This window comes from Chelonoidis abingdonii, chromosome 5, assembly GCF_003597395.2.
Source record: "Chelonoidis abingdonii isolate Lonesome George chromosome 5, CheloAbing_2.0, whole genome shotgun sequence".
NCBI lineage: Eukaryota > Metazoa > Chordata > Testudines > Testudinidae > Chelonoidis > Chelonoidis abingdonii.
In genome coordinates this window covers 21,060,282-21,076,137 of record NC_133773.1, presented here as the reverse complement: position 1 = coordinate 21,076,137, position 15,856 = coordinate 21,060,282, and the positions used below count along the sequence as shown (strand labels likewise).

Below are 15,856 nucleotides of genomic sequence, written 5' to 3'. Positions count from 1 at the left end.
TGAGGTGGTCGGAACTCTCCTCTCCACAGTGTTTTATAAATATATTACTACATTACAGCGTGGGTGAGGATTAGAGTGTTGTTTACTCACTGAGTGAACACCACTTTCTCTCATATCACGCCCTGAAACATGTTCATGGCATGTGCATAGCACACCGCAACCACAAATCTGGTCTTCCATTATTGCGCTCAACTGATTTGTTAGACTATTTTAAAAAAGGCCCATACCTTTGCCTCTCAACAGCCATTCACAAATCAGTCAGTATTGGACATTAAAGATCAGATTGCTCAGAGATCTCATGAAATATCCCACATTAGGATGCAGGGCTGATGTCTCCATGTTATAACGCTCCCGTCTCACAGAACCTTTGGATTTCAGCCACCCATTCGTTATCCAACAGAAAAGGGCGTTCAGTGTTAAATACACGAGAACTTCAAACAGCATCTTCTAGTACAGCAAGTTAGGCTTAAATAAAAATAATTTAGAAACAAAAACACTGCCATGCAGAGTGGGAAGGGCAGCGAGCGACTGCCTCTAGGACAGCCTGAGAACTTGAGGACTCTCACAGCAACTCAATGAACAGGTTACTTCATTTAATATTTATTTTATTTCCCCACATGAATGAATCAATTAGTTTGGAAATTCCATCACACACAGGGCAGAAAAGGTTATTTACATGATGGAGACACACCCCAAAATAAATTTATATGTACAGATTTATACCTGGAACCAAGGGGGGGAAGAGGGAGGGATGGGGACAAGAACAAAACAAAAAAGCGAAAAAGGACTTTGCCTTTTTAAATAATATTGCAGTCAAACTCTGACTCCGTTACAGAAGAGCTCCATGTCTCCAGTGTGAATGGGGCTTTTGAACTATTAAATAATGGCATCTTAGATATAGAATATTTGACAATTTAAATACATTAATTACTTCTAAATAAATATTGCATGGGAAGGCTGCTGCCTTGCGACTGCTGCTCCCTTCACGCCTCACAGGACTCACTCTTATCTCCACCTTTTCTTTTTTTGCAATGGCAAATACTATTTCATTTTTTTCTTGCTCCTCCCTAAGGGCCTGGCGCAGGGCCCACTGAAGTTAATGTCTATCTTTCCCTTTACTTAAATGGGCCTCGAAGCTGGCTCTAGGCTGAAAATGGGTAGCATTTCTTCCCAATTACTAATATTTATGGAGTCCCTACAAAGGGAAATAATAGAATATAGCTTTCTGATTTGTAGTTTGCTCCCTACTGACTACCCTCCACTTATGGAGCCTGTACTGACTATGAGCATAATCTTGCTCCAACTGAAGTAAATGGGAGGTTTTCTGCCAGATTCACTGGGAGCAGGGTTGTGCCCCATATATCATAAGAGGGTTTGGTTCGACATTCTTTTTTAATTGTTCATCAATAATCCTGTAAGGCAGCAGCGCCTCTGCATTAAGCGGATCTCCTCTTGACAAGGCCTTTGCCCTTCCACCCCTTTAGCTAGCTTTCTTGTAGGAATAGAACTATCCAATTAATAAAGTGTTCACAGGTGGGCTTAGGCAGGTCCCTTGGAATCTGGGGTTGAGGATCAGAGGGCATTCAGGTGGAGCAGTAAGTCAGAAGCAAAATAGCAGGCCTCAGCACAATTCACAACCGAAGTCCTGCTTCCAGTTGGGCTAGGCCGTCTTGCTTAGGAGGGAGAGTCTGTGTTGGGATGGAAGTGGCTGTCTGAAGGGTGGAGAGGGGGCTGCAGGAGAGATGTATGTATGGGAGTCGCACTGAATCTGGGTCCTCATTTATCCTTAAATCTATCCCTAAGAGTCTCCTCTGGCTCCTGCAGAGTCCCATACTGATTCCTAAGTCAGGTGGTGGTAATAACCCTTTCTTTCCCTTCCTCCTCACTTGTGACATTAAGGCAAGCTGCACTGCAAGACAAAAATAAGAAGAGGATTTCAATCAATCAGTCTGGAACTCCAGCTTATTAGTTATACTTGTATCAGATCGCAGGCTCCGAAGTGTGCAGAAGGGCCTTACTTTTCTATGCCCTTCCCATGCTTCCTGAGAACAAAATAAACATTAATAAACCTCTGGACTGTGTGTGTTTATATGAATCAGTTATTCCTTCCAAAAGGAATACGCATGTGTATATATATTATTATATATAAACTGGGAGAGGAATATGGAACTTGCTTCCAATGGTTAGGATGGCTTATCCCTGAAATGAACTACGGCTTTAACAAAGTGGTAAGACATGAGGAGGGTCCTGAAGGTTCCGTGCAGCCAGAGGAAAAGAGAGAATGGAATGTTCTTGTGCTTATTTCTCTGTTAATGCAAGAGGTGGGGACTCGTTTTCTCAGAAGGCTCTCCAAAGAGGCATGCTTCCCTTCCGCTATCTACCTGGGAGCTTTCTTGGGCCTCATGTTGCAAGGGACTGTCCCAGTCTTACATGGGTCAGGGACACGGCTTTAAAGGCAACAGCTTTTGGAAATTCAGATCTCTTGCTTATATTTTATTGAACCCTAAAACCCTCAACAGGCACCTCGGAGAAGGAGTATTGCTTCATTACAGCATATGTATAGATCTGTTTCTATATGGATACACGGTATGTGCAAATGCTTCCTTTTACAATGGGGAAAAGGGGCCAATTCATTGCAAAGGTTTTCCTTTCTGTAAAATCGATATGCACAATTCATTTGGGCATCAGCATTCCCAGCAGTCTAGCATAAGTCGAGTGCTGGTTGAGAGGACTGGAGAGCTAAGGCACACTATTAGATATGAGGATGGCAGAAAGCTTTACACAATAAGAATTCTTTGCCATCTAACTGGATATAAAAATATTGTGAATGTATTCTTCAGTGTTACTGTCATCTGCATAATCATATCTTTAAAAACACAACTTAAGGTAAAGAAGAGCTGCTTGCAAATCTAACAAGAATAGCTGAATATTCTCATTTGTGTTCCTCTGAAGATAGATTTTGAGTTGCTGGGCAAAACCTATAGCTTTGCCATGAAATGGGAGTATCTCCCATATGAGGGTTACAAGACTTCAGTGCCAAGCCTGCTCTCAGATATCCACTGAAAAAATCAATGTGATTGTGTGTGAATATCCAAGGGCAAAAATCTGACCCTTTATTTCCAGGTATAGTGAAAGCAGATACCACCTTATGCAGAAGCAATTCCTCCTGATTTAAAGATCTGCAACTCAGCATAATGTTTGCACAACCACAATGAACCATTCTGACTGTCCCTTACCTTCCCTCCCCTTCATACCTAATCAGCAACAATCTGAGAGGATGCATAGTGACAACTCCCTGCCTTCCTTTCAGAGGAAAACAGCACAATCCTTACATGCTCCTTAACTTCCCCACCCCAACTGTGTTTGACGTACGAGGCCCAAACTAAGCAATACCACAACTGAAACAGTTTGAGAGTTAATGGTCTGCATTGTGTGTATGTGTGCGTGTGTGTGTGTGTGTGTGTGTGTGTGTAGAAAGGAGAAAAAAAATCAAAGCAATGGTGATCTACTAAGTGAACTTGCAGTGCTGAAGGCAGTGGTTGCAATCAGTTTCAAGAGTATCAGTACAACAGTTGATTTATAAATGCAGTAAGGTATGGTTAGGAAGTGGGCAAGGCAGATTGCTTTGCTGTTTCTAGTTTAACATAATGCTGTTTGGTTCCGTTCAGGTCTTGTCCTCCCCATGACCTCCCAACTCCGAGGAAGAACAACATACATCATTGATTGCAGCTGTGGTTTGCAAAAACACTTCTCTGAACTTTCTGATGGACAAGTGACTGCTGTGGCTTTTGAGATGTTGCATAATAACTTTTGGAGGTGGACTTCCTTCTTGTCAGCACTTCTTCACGTGTGATTTTTGTCTTGCTGGTTATTCATTTATAGAAATGTTTACAGACCACCAACACATTGAACCTTTCAGACAGTACATTGCACTTTGTCCTTTTAAAGACAGGCATCATCAACTCTGAGGCCTCCCTTCATCTCTTCAAGGTGGCCAAGTGCTACCCTAGAAACACAGTTCAAAAGTTTTCCAGTGTAGTTAGATCCCTTCCATCTTGCTTTGTTTTCCCTTCCAGGCGCTTTGTATCCAATGATTCAGCCAGACAGACTGTTTCTGAGGCTTCCAAAGTGCAAAAAAGTTCAAGGCATTTACCACCCTGAGCACTAGTTAAGGTGTACTTGTTTCCAGTCTCAGCCACTGTAAACCCTGCCTAGTGTAGTGTACCAGTTCAGTCATACTACTGTTCAGTGCCAGAGGGCACACTGCTGCACTGAGTTCGGCAAAGAATTCTAGAGAGATGGGAGGGAAAAAAAAAAAAGTGGTTAGTCAGTTTTTACACAGGAGACACATCTGAAGGGAAAAGAGATGCAACAAGAGAAACAGAAAATATTTTAGGTAATATGATTAAACATGCTATTAACACACAGGAAGTTTCATTAATAAGTATTAGTGGTGTGTTAAGATGCTTAACACAGCCATAGAAGACACCCAATTTACATGCACACACTGCACATACACACCCCGCACACACACACACTGCACAGACACTATACATTACATAAAACAACGCAAGCTATGCTAGAAGAAAATTAAAGTTGCAAAATAAAGCACTTACAAGGTAGAAAATGCCAATTTTCAGTTGCTTGTGCAACTTAAGTCGGCTCCCTTGTACCTATGCATTATGATACTGTCTTTAAGTTACATAATCACATGCTATATTTTGCATAGGACTCCTGCCTTAGTCAGTGAATGGGAAGTTATTCAGTATTTCTTTGTACCCTCTATGTTCAATTTGTGGCCTCAGGCCCCAGTTACCAGATACTATCCAAACTCTGTGCTGAATAAAAAAATAATTTCTTCATAGCATTTCTATGGTGGTTCTGGCTTACTATTGGAGTGCTTTATAAATATAATCAATGTATCTTTCCACACCCTCTGAAGTGAGGTGGTATTATACCCATTTTGCACATGGAGAACCGAGGCACAGAGACTAAGGCCAAAATTGCAAAAAGCGTCCTCTAATTTTGGGTCCAACTTGATATGTCTAGGGCTTGGGTTTTCAGAGCACTTAGTATTTTTATACACCTTAAGTTCAAAGCACCGCTCCAACTGATTTAAACTGCAACGATGAGTGCTCGGCTCAGTCACTGTGTGGATGGCACACACACAGTCTGGTCAACAGTGAGGAGCTGTGAGGGGTTGGAGCATGCTGAGTGCACATGGAATCTTCAGAGAATTTAGCTGCCAAACTCTGACAAGTCTCTGCTGAGCACATGCAAACGGATTTTTTTCACCAAGAGGCTTGTAAATCAGCCAAATTAAGGTGAATTTTCATAATGACACCCATCCCTGACATTATGGCGACCGACCCCCAGGCCAAATTCCAAGCCTTTGCTCCAAAGCATGAAAGTGCCAAATCTCAACAAAATGGTGGTAAGAATTATTTTTAACATGAAAAAGCTCAATTCTGAGAAATGGCTGAACCACTGTATCTGAAACTTCATGAAAAAAATTAGCCTGAGGCAGACACTCGGCATGAAAAAGACTTAACAGTTCGAGTTTGGCAAAGTTATAAGCAACTGAACACAGGGAAGTGATAGGCAACCTTCAGTAGAGGCAATGCTATTGGCCTATAGACATCTCTAAACCCTCAAACTAATCAAGCTTTTCCTCCTACATACAGGGAAGGAAGGAAAAGATTGTAATTTCTATATTTAAACTCTTGAGAGGTGCTTAAATACTCAGGTGATGTACTTATGTACTTGTATAGACGTATCATGGTGTACTCTGAGTACCTTCAGAAACCTGATGCACATCTTAATGAATTACCAAAGCACAACCTGCTCTGTGTTGATGGAATTACAATATCTATGTATAATTTATTTTAAATTTAAAACCACCTAACATTTTTAATGCAGTCTTTCCTTCCCCTTTAAAAATAGTTAGTAGCAGGAGAATATGGTAAAAGAAAGAAATAGGATTCAAGATTCCTTTTTCACTAATATTTCAAATACCCTTGTCTTTAACTTGACTTTTCTTTAAAAGTTTCATGGAGCTCTTTGACCCCTCTCTTACTATACCCCTTTGCCTCCTCTCACCATTTTCATGAGCCTCGCTGTCCTGTCAATTGTGTTTTGAAGCCCTTCAGCCATTTTCAACTGTCACTTTTTACGTCAGAAGCTAAATTCTGAAGTTTACAGTATTTACTTTAACATGTACAGAACTTTTAAAAAGTAAAAAGAACAGGAGTACTTGTGGCACCTTAGAGACTAACAAATTTATCTGAGTATAAGCTTCCGTGGGCTACAGCCCACTCCTTCGGATGCATGGAATGGAACATATATTGAGGAGATATATATACACATACAGAGATCATGAAAAGGTGGGATTTGCCCTACCAACTCTAAGAGGCCAATGAAGTAAGGAAAAAAAAACAACAAACTTTCGAACACCAGCGCTGGGTGCAGCACGAACCTCTGGGGCTGCAGCTGCAAGACGTGGCTCCATGGATCCAGGCCCCTATCAGGCATTGAGCACCCAGATTTCCAAGGACAGGCCCCGGAGGCAGCTACTACAAAGTTGCCTTCGGCGCTGATCCCATTCAGCACGTTGTTGTGCATCTATGAACAGATCGCGCAAGGCGGGTCCATTGGAACGTGCAGGGTCTTGTCAGTGGAGGTCGTGTACAGAGTGCCCACGGTGTGCCAGACCCCTGTGATCTGGGACTGGTGACCCACGTCAAAGTACCAGATGTGCTGGAAGTGGCCTCCTTGGTTTTCGAAGACATAGGGCAGTCCCTGTTTGTCCCCGGCCCACACCTGTGTCTCCTGGTAGAGCATGGAGAGCAGGTAGGATTCCAGCTGCAGCCTCTAGAGGACGCTGTTGGCCCTTTGGTTGAAGACGACCAGCGTCCGGTCCTCGCTGCCTGAGATGATGAAGCGCTTGTTGGCCACGAGGGACAGGACAGCGCTGGAATGGAGCTTGCGGCTCTTCAACGGGGTCTGGGTGCCTTGCAGGTTGTACACTGTCATCTTCTTGTCATAGGTCCCCGTGACCAGGATGTCGGGCAAGTAGGAGAGACACAGCATGGGAGCTTTCCCACTGATCTCCCCAAACTGCTGCCTGTTGGCCTCTATGTCCCACAGCTTCACTGTGCTGTCCCAAGAGCCTGAGCACACCTTGTTGTCTCTTGAAGCCATGCGTTCCATGCCCAGGGCTTTCATCAGCACCTTGTCCGGGGACTGGCCTATCTTGATTATCACTTCAAAAAAGTTTTTTTTTCTTTCCCCCTTACTTAATTGGCCTCTTAGAGTTGGTTGGGCAACTCCCACCTTTCCATGCTCTCTGAATGTGTGTATATATATCTTCTCAATATATGTTCCATTCCATGCATCCGATGAACTGGCTGTAGCCCACAAAAGCTTATGCTCAAATAAATTTGTTAGTCTCTAAGGTACCACAAGCACTCCTGTTCTTTTTGCGAATACAGACTAACATGGCTGCTACTCTGACACCTTCTAAAAAGTAGCGGACAAAGGATTTTTCACACCCATGTGTCTGCTATTTCTATTCCCCTGTTCCCAACATTTAATTTACAAAATGGGTGCATGGATTGTCATGAGGTGGCAGAGGGGTTTTATGGGAAGTTTAAGCAGAGATTGGACAGTTCCAAAGAAGTCCAGCTGGCCAATCAGAACATGACTATAAATCTGTGACCAAAGCAAGTTCTGAATTAAAATAACCTGAAACTGACAAACATAAGTTTGTGGATAAGAAAACACATAGAAGGGCATATCTTCTGCCGTGCCCGAATGGAGGAAGGGAGCCCAGAAGAGCCAGTTACAACATCCTAACCCGGGGGATGTTTCTAAACTGGCCCAGGCATACCTTGGCCGTTCTAAATGACACTGATGGCACATGGCCCATTACACAACCCACCTACTAACTGGGGACCATCGGAGCACACTGAAGAGAGCACAGGAGCCAATTATGCCTATTCTACATCCACTGGGGATCTCCCAGCACTAGGGGACTCACCTGTGCTTTCTGTTCCTTTCATGCCACCACAGTGGTGTAAAAGGAGGGGAGCTCGGGCCAACACGTGGTCCATTCATTTTATTTTCTCCCCACTCTGCACTCCCATTCCCCCACGTTTAATATCTGAGAAGCCTCCTCCTTTGGCATCAATTTTTTACATGGCAGACCTTAATGGCTCAGTCCTGACACACTCCATGGCACCATTATATCCTGAACAGACAACATGAATATTTATTGTCTTCCTTTACAGACATCAATTCCCTTGGAAATATTTACTCCATAGAATTATTGGTAATCTTTATTCCCCTTATGTTAAGAGACCATCATGAAGTGAGTTTTCAGTTTGACCTTACTCTGTCCATGGCTCTTCTCTCATAATTATCTACCTGGAGTTATACACAGTGCCTACCTCACGTACTGGCTTCTCACCAATAGAAATACACTGATTTTTACAGCGTAGGTCTTGTGAAGATGTAGTCCATTAGATAGAAAAATCCTAATGCCGTGAAACTTTTTCTAACACTCCCGTGCTGCCCAATTGAGCATTTTAACTTATATGTTAAGTCCTCCTAGTATCCTAACAAGACACATGGAACTTTCTACTTTTATTCCTTCTTCAAGTTTTCCTTTTGAACACATCCCTTTGTCTTCAATAGTTTGTGTTTCTGTGAAAAAATTAGCTCACAAGCCCCATGTTAATGACTGACCATAATCTGAGCTTTTCTTCCTCTCTCACTATCTGTGCTGAGAGACAGCCATGTCACAGATTTAACCATGATAAAGTCTTAGTAAAGAGTGTGACAGAGATTGGGGAATCCTCTTTGCAAGTGCTTGGCATGGAAACAGGAATGATGTTAGTAGGGGCCAATGCTCAAGCACCCTTCATGCAGGTTCTTCTAGGAGGAGAGGTCAGAGCCACCGTTTTTAATGTAAAAACTAATGAAAACAGGAGCTTAGACAGACAGACAGACAGACAGACAGAAAAAGCAGAAGTGGTTCTTCATGGACTACAAACCCATAAGCTGAAAAAGTGAGTGAATCTGAAAAGGTTTTGCAGGTCACCTTTAAATGGTGAGCTTGATTTTTACCACTTTAAATTCCCTTTTCACTGTATTTTAAACTAATCAATCTATCTTTCTCAGACAACCTTTTAATTAGAACAAACATCACATATCAGAAGCAAACAGATTATACCAATAACCTGCTCACATACCATAAACACCTTGGTTTATTTTAATATGGATTATGTTTGGATTAAGAAGTGCCTTTTTAAGGCAGAGTTTGCTGAGGTGTTAGGAATTAAAAAAAAAGGGGGTCTGCAAATAAGCACAATATTAGAAGGAGAAGCCTAGGGCAATAAACCTTACCCTTATTCTTCCTGGCCAATGCATCGGCCTGCTCCCAAATATCATAGGCATAGAGGATATAGGAAGTGATGTTGACATAGGAAAAGGTTATGCTTGGGATATTATGTAGAGTGTTGATTGAAGAACCAATGCCTCCACTGCCACAGTTGCTAGCGTTTGATCCTGGCTGGGAACTCACAGAGCTGGCAGGAGAGGGCATCGGGGAAAGAGGAGAAGGTGTGCCTGTGCTTCTGAGGAAGAAGACGACATCATGAAGCCATATGGTAACAGGTTAATGACTTGCCACAAAACACCCAGACTTCTGTTTTTATGAGCCACCCACCATCAGACAGAGTTCTGGTGTCAAATACCCACGCTCAGCAAGAGCACTAAGGTGCGTTCATCACCAAGGCAGGCAAGATAGATAGCACCAACTGCATTACTGTAGTTAAAAAGTGAGGCCAAGATTTTCAAAAGTGACTTGGGATTTTGGGCGCTCAATTTAAGACTCCTGATTTTCAAAATATGCTGAGGACCCACTCAAAGCCCCAAGTTGGGTACTTAATCTATATTCACTTCTGAAAATCTTGGCCTGGTTATTTAAGTGTTTTAGCTAATGAATCCCATTCCATGAAGTCATGATCTCCACATTAAAGAGTTTAGGCTTTTTGATGGATATTCAGAATTAGTGTCTCAATCCAAATCACTTTGCAGATCTGCATTTGTGCTTATAGAAGCTTGAGATAGAACAGATCTGTTTGGTCAGCTAGTCCATCCTCCAGAGACTGTGCAAGGTATATTCTCCACTGCTTCACCTAGTCCAGTTTAAATTATCCACATGATGGAACTTCCACCTCTTTCCTTGGGAGACTTTCAGTTTAATTAACCTCACTGTGATAGGCCATGGTAGGAGTGATGGTGCTTTCAGAACCAATATTATAATACATAAGCATTCTTTCAAAATATTTTCAAAGAGGTATGAATAGAATTGCATGCCTAGCTTGCACTTAAGATACTCAATTGCCACAACTGAGTATACACAAAAGACTGATTTGTTTACAAGTTGCCAATAGGATGCACACTTGGCCAAGTGCGGGCACATATCCCCTATTTGCACATGAAATTGCTTTAACTGCATGCCAGCCTGTTGAAAATCAGGTCCAGCATCAATTTGTAGAAGACAGCTTTTATGTTTCTTTCGCTGCCACATCCACAGTAACTCCGATGCAGACACACAAACATAGCAAAAAGCATCAATTATCAGCAAGAAATTTTTGAAAAAGTTTGTCAGGGGAATCAACTCACAAGAAAGTGTCAAAACACCAGCTAAAAGCTAATCTAAAATTCAACACGTACTACTGTGAGTAGTACAGTATCTGTATGCATGGACAGGAGGGATGACAGGAGAGGTGGATACATTTACAAATCCCAAGAGGAGGAAAATTCAACATCTGTCCTCTGGATCTATTAACCCAGGACAAAGATTAAAACAATGGGACCTCTACAAACAACAGTTTCTAATGCAGTCTCTCTTTCCCTTATTCTTTGATAGGACAATAACATGTATGACACAGAGTGGGTTTATATTGTCTGTAAAATAAAATACAATAAAATAAAATAAAAACGAAACAAACCAAACAAACAAACCTCTCTGTAAATTGAAGTGAGGGACAGAAATAAGAAGCAGATATATATTTTAAGAATGTTATTCCAGCCCATAAAACAGGAAGTGATTCAATGCACTCAACCAGGGGGAGGGATAGCTCACTGGTTTGAGCATTGGCCTGCTAAACCCAGGGTTTTGAGTTTAATCTTTGAAGGGGCCATTTAGGGATCTGGGGCAAAAATCTGTCTGGGGATTGGTCCTGCTTTGAGCAGGGGGTTGGACTAGATGACCTCCTGAGGTCTCTTCCAACCCTGATATTCTATGATCCTATGAAACTCCTTGCAAAAAAAGTTTGCAATTCAAATGTGTAGGCAAACTGCCTATGTTAACACATTACGAGAGAGATTTTAATATGCATTTTAAATAATACCTTGCAACACACGGAGAAGGTGCTTGCGTGACTCTGGAAGAATTCTGTAGTAAAAAGGAAAGTCTAGTTAGATATGGGTTCCACATTGACCTATACTGAACACTTGCAGCTTCTTCCATCTTTCTAATTTGAAACCTATTAAATAATGCAATCAAACCCTACCTTGAAGTGTTCATTGAGAGTTCGGGAATACTTTACTGCAGTGTCTTTTTTGTAACGAAACATTGCCATGTGCAGAATGGATTGGCAGCGCATGCTGTGAACAAAAACCAGGAATCAGTGTCAGAACATTCAATGCCACTCCAGCAGCAATTCTTCTTGCAGAGCCTGAGGACATATATATCCATTTTACTCCAAATTGAAGAAAGTTTGTGCTTCCTTCCCCATAGACCACAGACAGCCACTGAGAGAAGATCATGTCGGAGAAAAACAGGAACAGTCAGAAGTAGATGCACAACTCCTAACAGGTGTTATGGGCCTAATATACCCTGTGCCCAGAGTTGACTTGGGTATGTTCAACCGTGGCTTCAATTACACAGCTCAGAAACCATGTCAGGCAAATCAGCTTAAGCCTTTACGGACGCTTAAATTACCAGCATATCAAGTGAGATTTAGAACCTTAACCTTATACACATGGCTCCCTACTGATATGCCAGTTCATTTTAAAAGGAGATATTTAAGAGTTCACTCTACTACAAAGTTTCTGCGTAAACGTAACTATCAGTTTAGCCCAACCCTCCACCGCTCAGAATGAAAGGTCTTTAATCTATCAGGTTCAAAAAGAGAATATAAAATGTCGCAACTGGGGGTGGGGAGGTGAGGGAGATTGCCACATACCACAAAACAGCAAAGATTTTTTCATGTGCAGATGCCGAGGTATCTGAAAAGGATTTTAATGTCATTATAAATCTGTAAGAAAACAAAACAAAAAAAATTAATGACATTCGTCAACAGGGCTAGATTTCCCAATGACAAATACTGCACACCATTTACGGAAAGCCAGCACGATCCACTAGCTCAAATAGTGAGTCAGGAGACCTGAGTTCTATTTCCAACTCTGCCTATAACTCAATGTGTGATCCTGAACAAGCCACTTTACTATCTCTCTGTGCCTTAGTTTCCCTACGTGTAAAACATGGATACTAATACTTATTTATTTGTGTAAAGCACTAATTAAGGGACTGACCCTCTAATAGTGCCACCGTTAGAGATCGCCTTAACTTTAGCAGGTGTTCTGCACATGGATTGGGCTTTATCATAGTCGTCCACCTTACTGAGCTTGGGTCAGAGTGGGCATCCTGAGCCCAATATACAGAAATGCCAAAGTGGGAATGGTAAGTGCACAAGGGCAGTTTAGGGAGCAGGACAGAAGGATATAGTCCATTGACATTTTTCCATCTGAACATTTTTGACAAAAAATGGCTTTTTGATCAAAACATTTTAATGGGAAATTTTCATATGGTCAAAAATTGCCATATTTTCAAGGAAAAAACACTGAAAGCTTTTCAGCAATATGTTTTAGGTTTGTTTTTTTTGGGTCAAACCCAAATCTTAAGAAGAAAAGTAAAAAAAAAATTGAAAAAAAAAATTCCCATGAAAAATTGAAGGAACCTAGAGATCATGTCTGGGAAACATTCACGAAACACTGACTGCATACGGATTACGTGACAGCCGATATATTTCTGTATGACTGATGCTTCCTTCCGCTTGGGAGATGATTTACACCCTTCGTAAGCAGAGTTTACTGTAATTGGAAAATCCCCTCTTGCAAAACAGCAGCAAACAAAAAAGGGAACTTGGCTAAAAGAACCTCCTATAAATGTATTGGCAGGAAAGTGTAGGCCCAAGAACCAATCCCTGCAGGACCCCACTAGAAACATACCCATTTGATGAGGAATCCCCATTGACAATTATATTTTGAGACCTATCAGTTATCCAGCCTTTTTAATCCATCGAATGGGAGTCATGTTAATTTTCTCTCTCTCGTTTCTTAATCAAAATATCATGGAATACCTACTCAAATGCCTTACAGAAATTTATGTACATTACATCAATGCTATTACCTTTATCAACCAAACCTGTAATCTCATCCAAAAAAGATACCAAGTTAGTTTGACAAAATCTATTTCCATAAACCCATGTTGATTAGCATTAATTATATTACCCTCCTTTTAATTCTCTATTAAGTGAGTCCAGTAGCAACTGCTCCACTATCTTGCCCAGGATCAGAGATCAAAACTGAGATATGAGTGAAATTCAGAGGTATACATAGATTGTAAGCTCTCTGGACAGTCTTTTTATGCAGTGTTCATGCTGTGCCTAGCACAACAGGGTCCTCAACTGTGACAGGGGTTCCTACCACTAATGTAATACAAATAATAAATGGGAAAAACTTTTTAAAAATCCATGCTGTGTCACTGAAATGACTTTACACTTACTTAAGGAGATCTATGGTGTCTGTGAATATGGTGTATGCTGATTTTGGTGTCAGTGCATCAGATTCCACAGCAATTCCATACTCGATGAAGGAAAGGGCAGCCTCCAAGTACTGAAATGCCTTTGCAACCTTGTCTGTCTGTCGGGAAGAAGGTGCTCATGGTTAGCCAACGAGAAAAATTATGGCTCTTCGTTCATTCTTTGCCATATCTGTGCCTTCTCTTTGCTTTGATATGCACAGTTTGGAGAGAGGAGGCTGGCCTCAGAACATTACCCAAAGGGTTCCAACTCTGATTCCAGAAAAAATGTCTGACATCTCAGAGGTGAGCTGCACCCTGTGTTCTCTCCCCCTAGTTTCTCCCGTGGGCTCTCCTTCCAATTGACAGCCTCAACCTGCATTCTTCACAGCGGAACCGTGCAGTTCACGCCACTTAAGACTGGATCACCAGCTACAGGGTTACCTACCAGGGTTACAGGGAAAGCAGTGTCTTACACCCCCTTACATCCCTTCTGGTGACTGATGGCACCACTACCTTCAGCTCTCCCTGCCAGATACACTTCTCCATATGCCTGTGACCAGCACCTGTTTAAAGTGACTCAGAACAGCTCCTTCCAAACAGGCATACTGTCCATGTGCCCAAAGGTACAACAGCACACAGGGAGAAAGGGTTAAACCCACAAGTCTGGGACTTGCCTGTAACTCACCACCTCTTTCAAAGCTCAGGTGAGCCAGCTGTCTCAGGCATATCCTGCAGAACCTCTGCCTTAGTTCCACAGCCATGGTGCATGTACTGCCTATCTCAGTCTCTCCCCCTAAGAAGCTGTGGCCTGCTCCCCTACTCTTCCTCTATGGGTCAAGGGTTTTTAAATGCTTCATGTTCCTTTGACATTAGTCTCTGGCCTTGGAAAAATAGGTATGTCACCTTCTGATGATAGGCAGGTAGGTATTTTCCAATGTTTGGTTCACGCATTGTTCTTTTAAGGACTGTTGATATTCTTCCTCAAGATACCTTATCTCTGTCATTGTTTCAGTTCCTATTTGTCCCCCATCCGCCCTTGCCCCCACGCCTCCTTTGACTTAACTTTGTGCAGTCAGCCAGAACAATAACCAGCAGCTAAACTGAAACAGATCTAATATTCATACAAAATAATACAGCTATCACACTCATTTGCCCATGTCTTTTTAGCAAGACCACCCAGGGAAAAGAGAAGAACAATTCTAAACACCACTAGAATTTGGTATGCCTATTTAAAGAGAACATGTGTCAAACATGTATTCATATTTTAAGCAATAAATATGTACTTTGCTTGCTATTAACACTATTATATAATCTTTTGGAACAACACAGCCTCATTTTATTCTCAAATTATGTATTTGGAAAAATACCTACACAATAGGTTTTTCATATGGTTTGAAATGTATCCCGCTATTGGAAGAAAATGCTGCCTTTATCTTTAATTGCAAGCACTTATGTTATGGAGTTTTGCAGTAAAGTAGTTGGTGGATTTTCTTAATCTGCAAAGGTGTTCAATCCTTTATAATCCAAGAAGCCTGAATGCTAACAGCCAAATGTTTAAAACCAGATACCCAATCTCATATAAATTAATGTATCTGTAATTTGTACGAGTTGTCATACCTGTCTTCTGTTGCGAAGGCACTTTTTGAAGCTATTTACACTTGTGATCAAATTGGTTTGAGATAACTAACATCCCTGACGTGTATTTTATCCAAAATTACTGACATGTACTGTGATGGAGCAAGGCCAGATGGCTACAGTAAAGTACTGAGAAACAGGTATGTTAGCCCCAGGCTAAACAAATCCCTAGTACCCTGGTAACCAAATGGCAGTTGCTCCAGGCTAATCAAGGCACCTGGAGCCAATTAAGACCTTTCTAGAAGGCAGTGGAGATAGCTACTTTAATTAGAACACCTGCAGCCAATCAGGGCAGGCTAATCAGGGCACCTGGGTTTAAAAAGGAGCTCACCCCAGTCAGGCAGG

General features: G+C 41.8%; 1 protein-coding gene and 1 pseudogene across 1 annotated transcript in view; both read right to left on the bottom strand.

Moving 5' to 3' along the window:
- Positions 1-4,081: 4,081 nt before the first annotated feature.
- Positions 4,082-15,856, bottom strand: part of AFF1 (ALF transcription elongation factor 1) — a 195,309-nt gene continuing 183,534 nt past the window's right edge. The window contains 6 exon segments of the mRNA XM_032800227.2: positions 4,082-4,290; positions 9,406-9,635; positions 11,421-11,464; positions 11,583-11,676; positions 12,258-12,329; positions 13,859-13,995. Coding sequence (XP_032656118.1) covers positions 4,169-4,290; positions 9,406-9,635; positions 11,421-11,464; positions 11,583-11,676; positions 12,258-12,329; positions 13,859-13,995 — 699 coding nt within the window. The 3' untranslated portion in view covers positions 4,082-4,168.
- On the bottom strand, positions 6,524-7,200 carry LOC116836555 (F-box/WD repeat-containing protein 9 pseudogene; annotated as a pseudogene).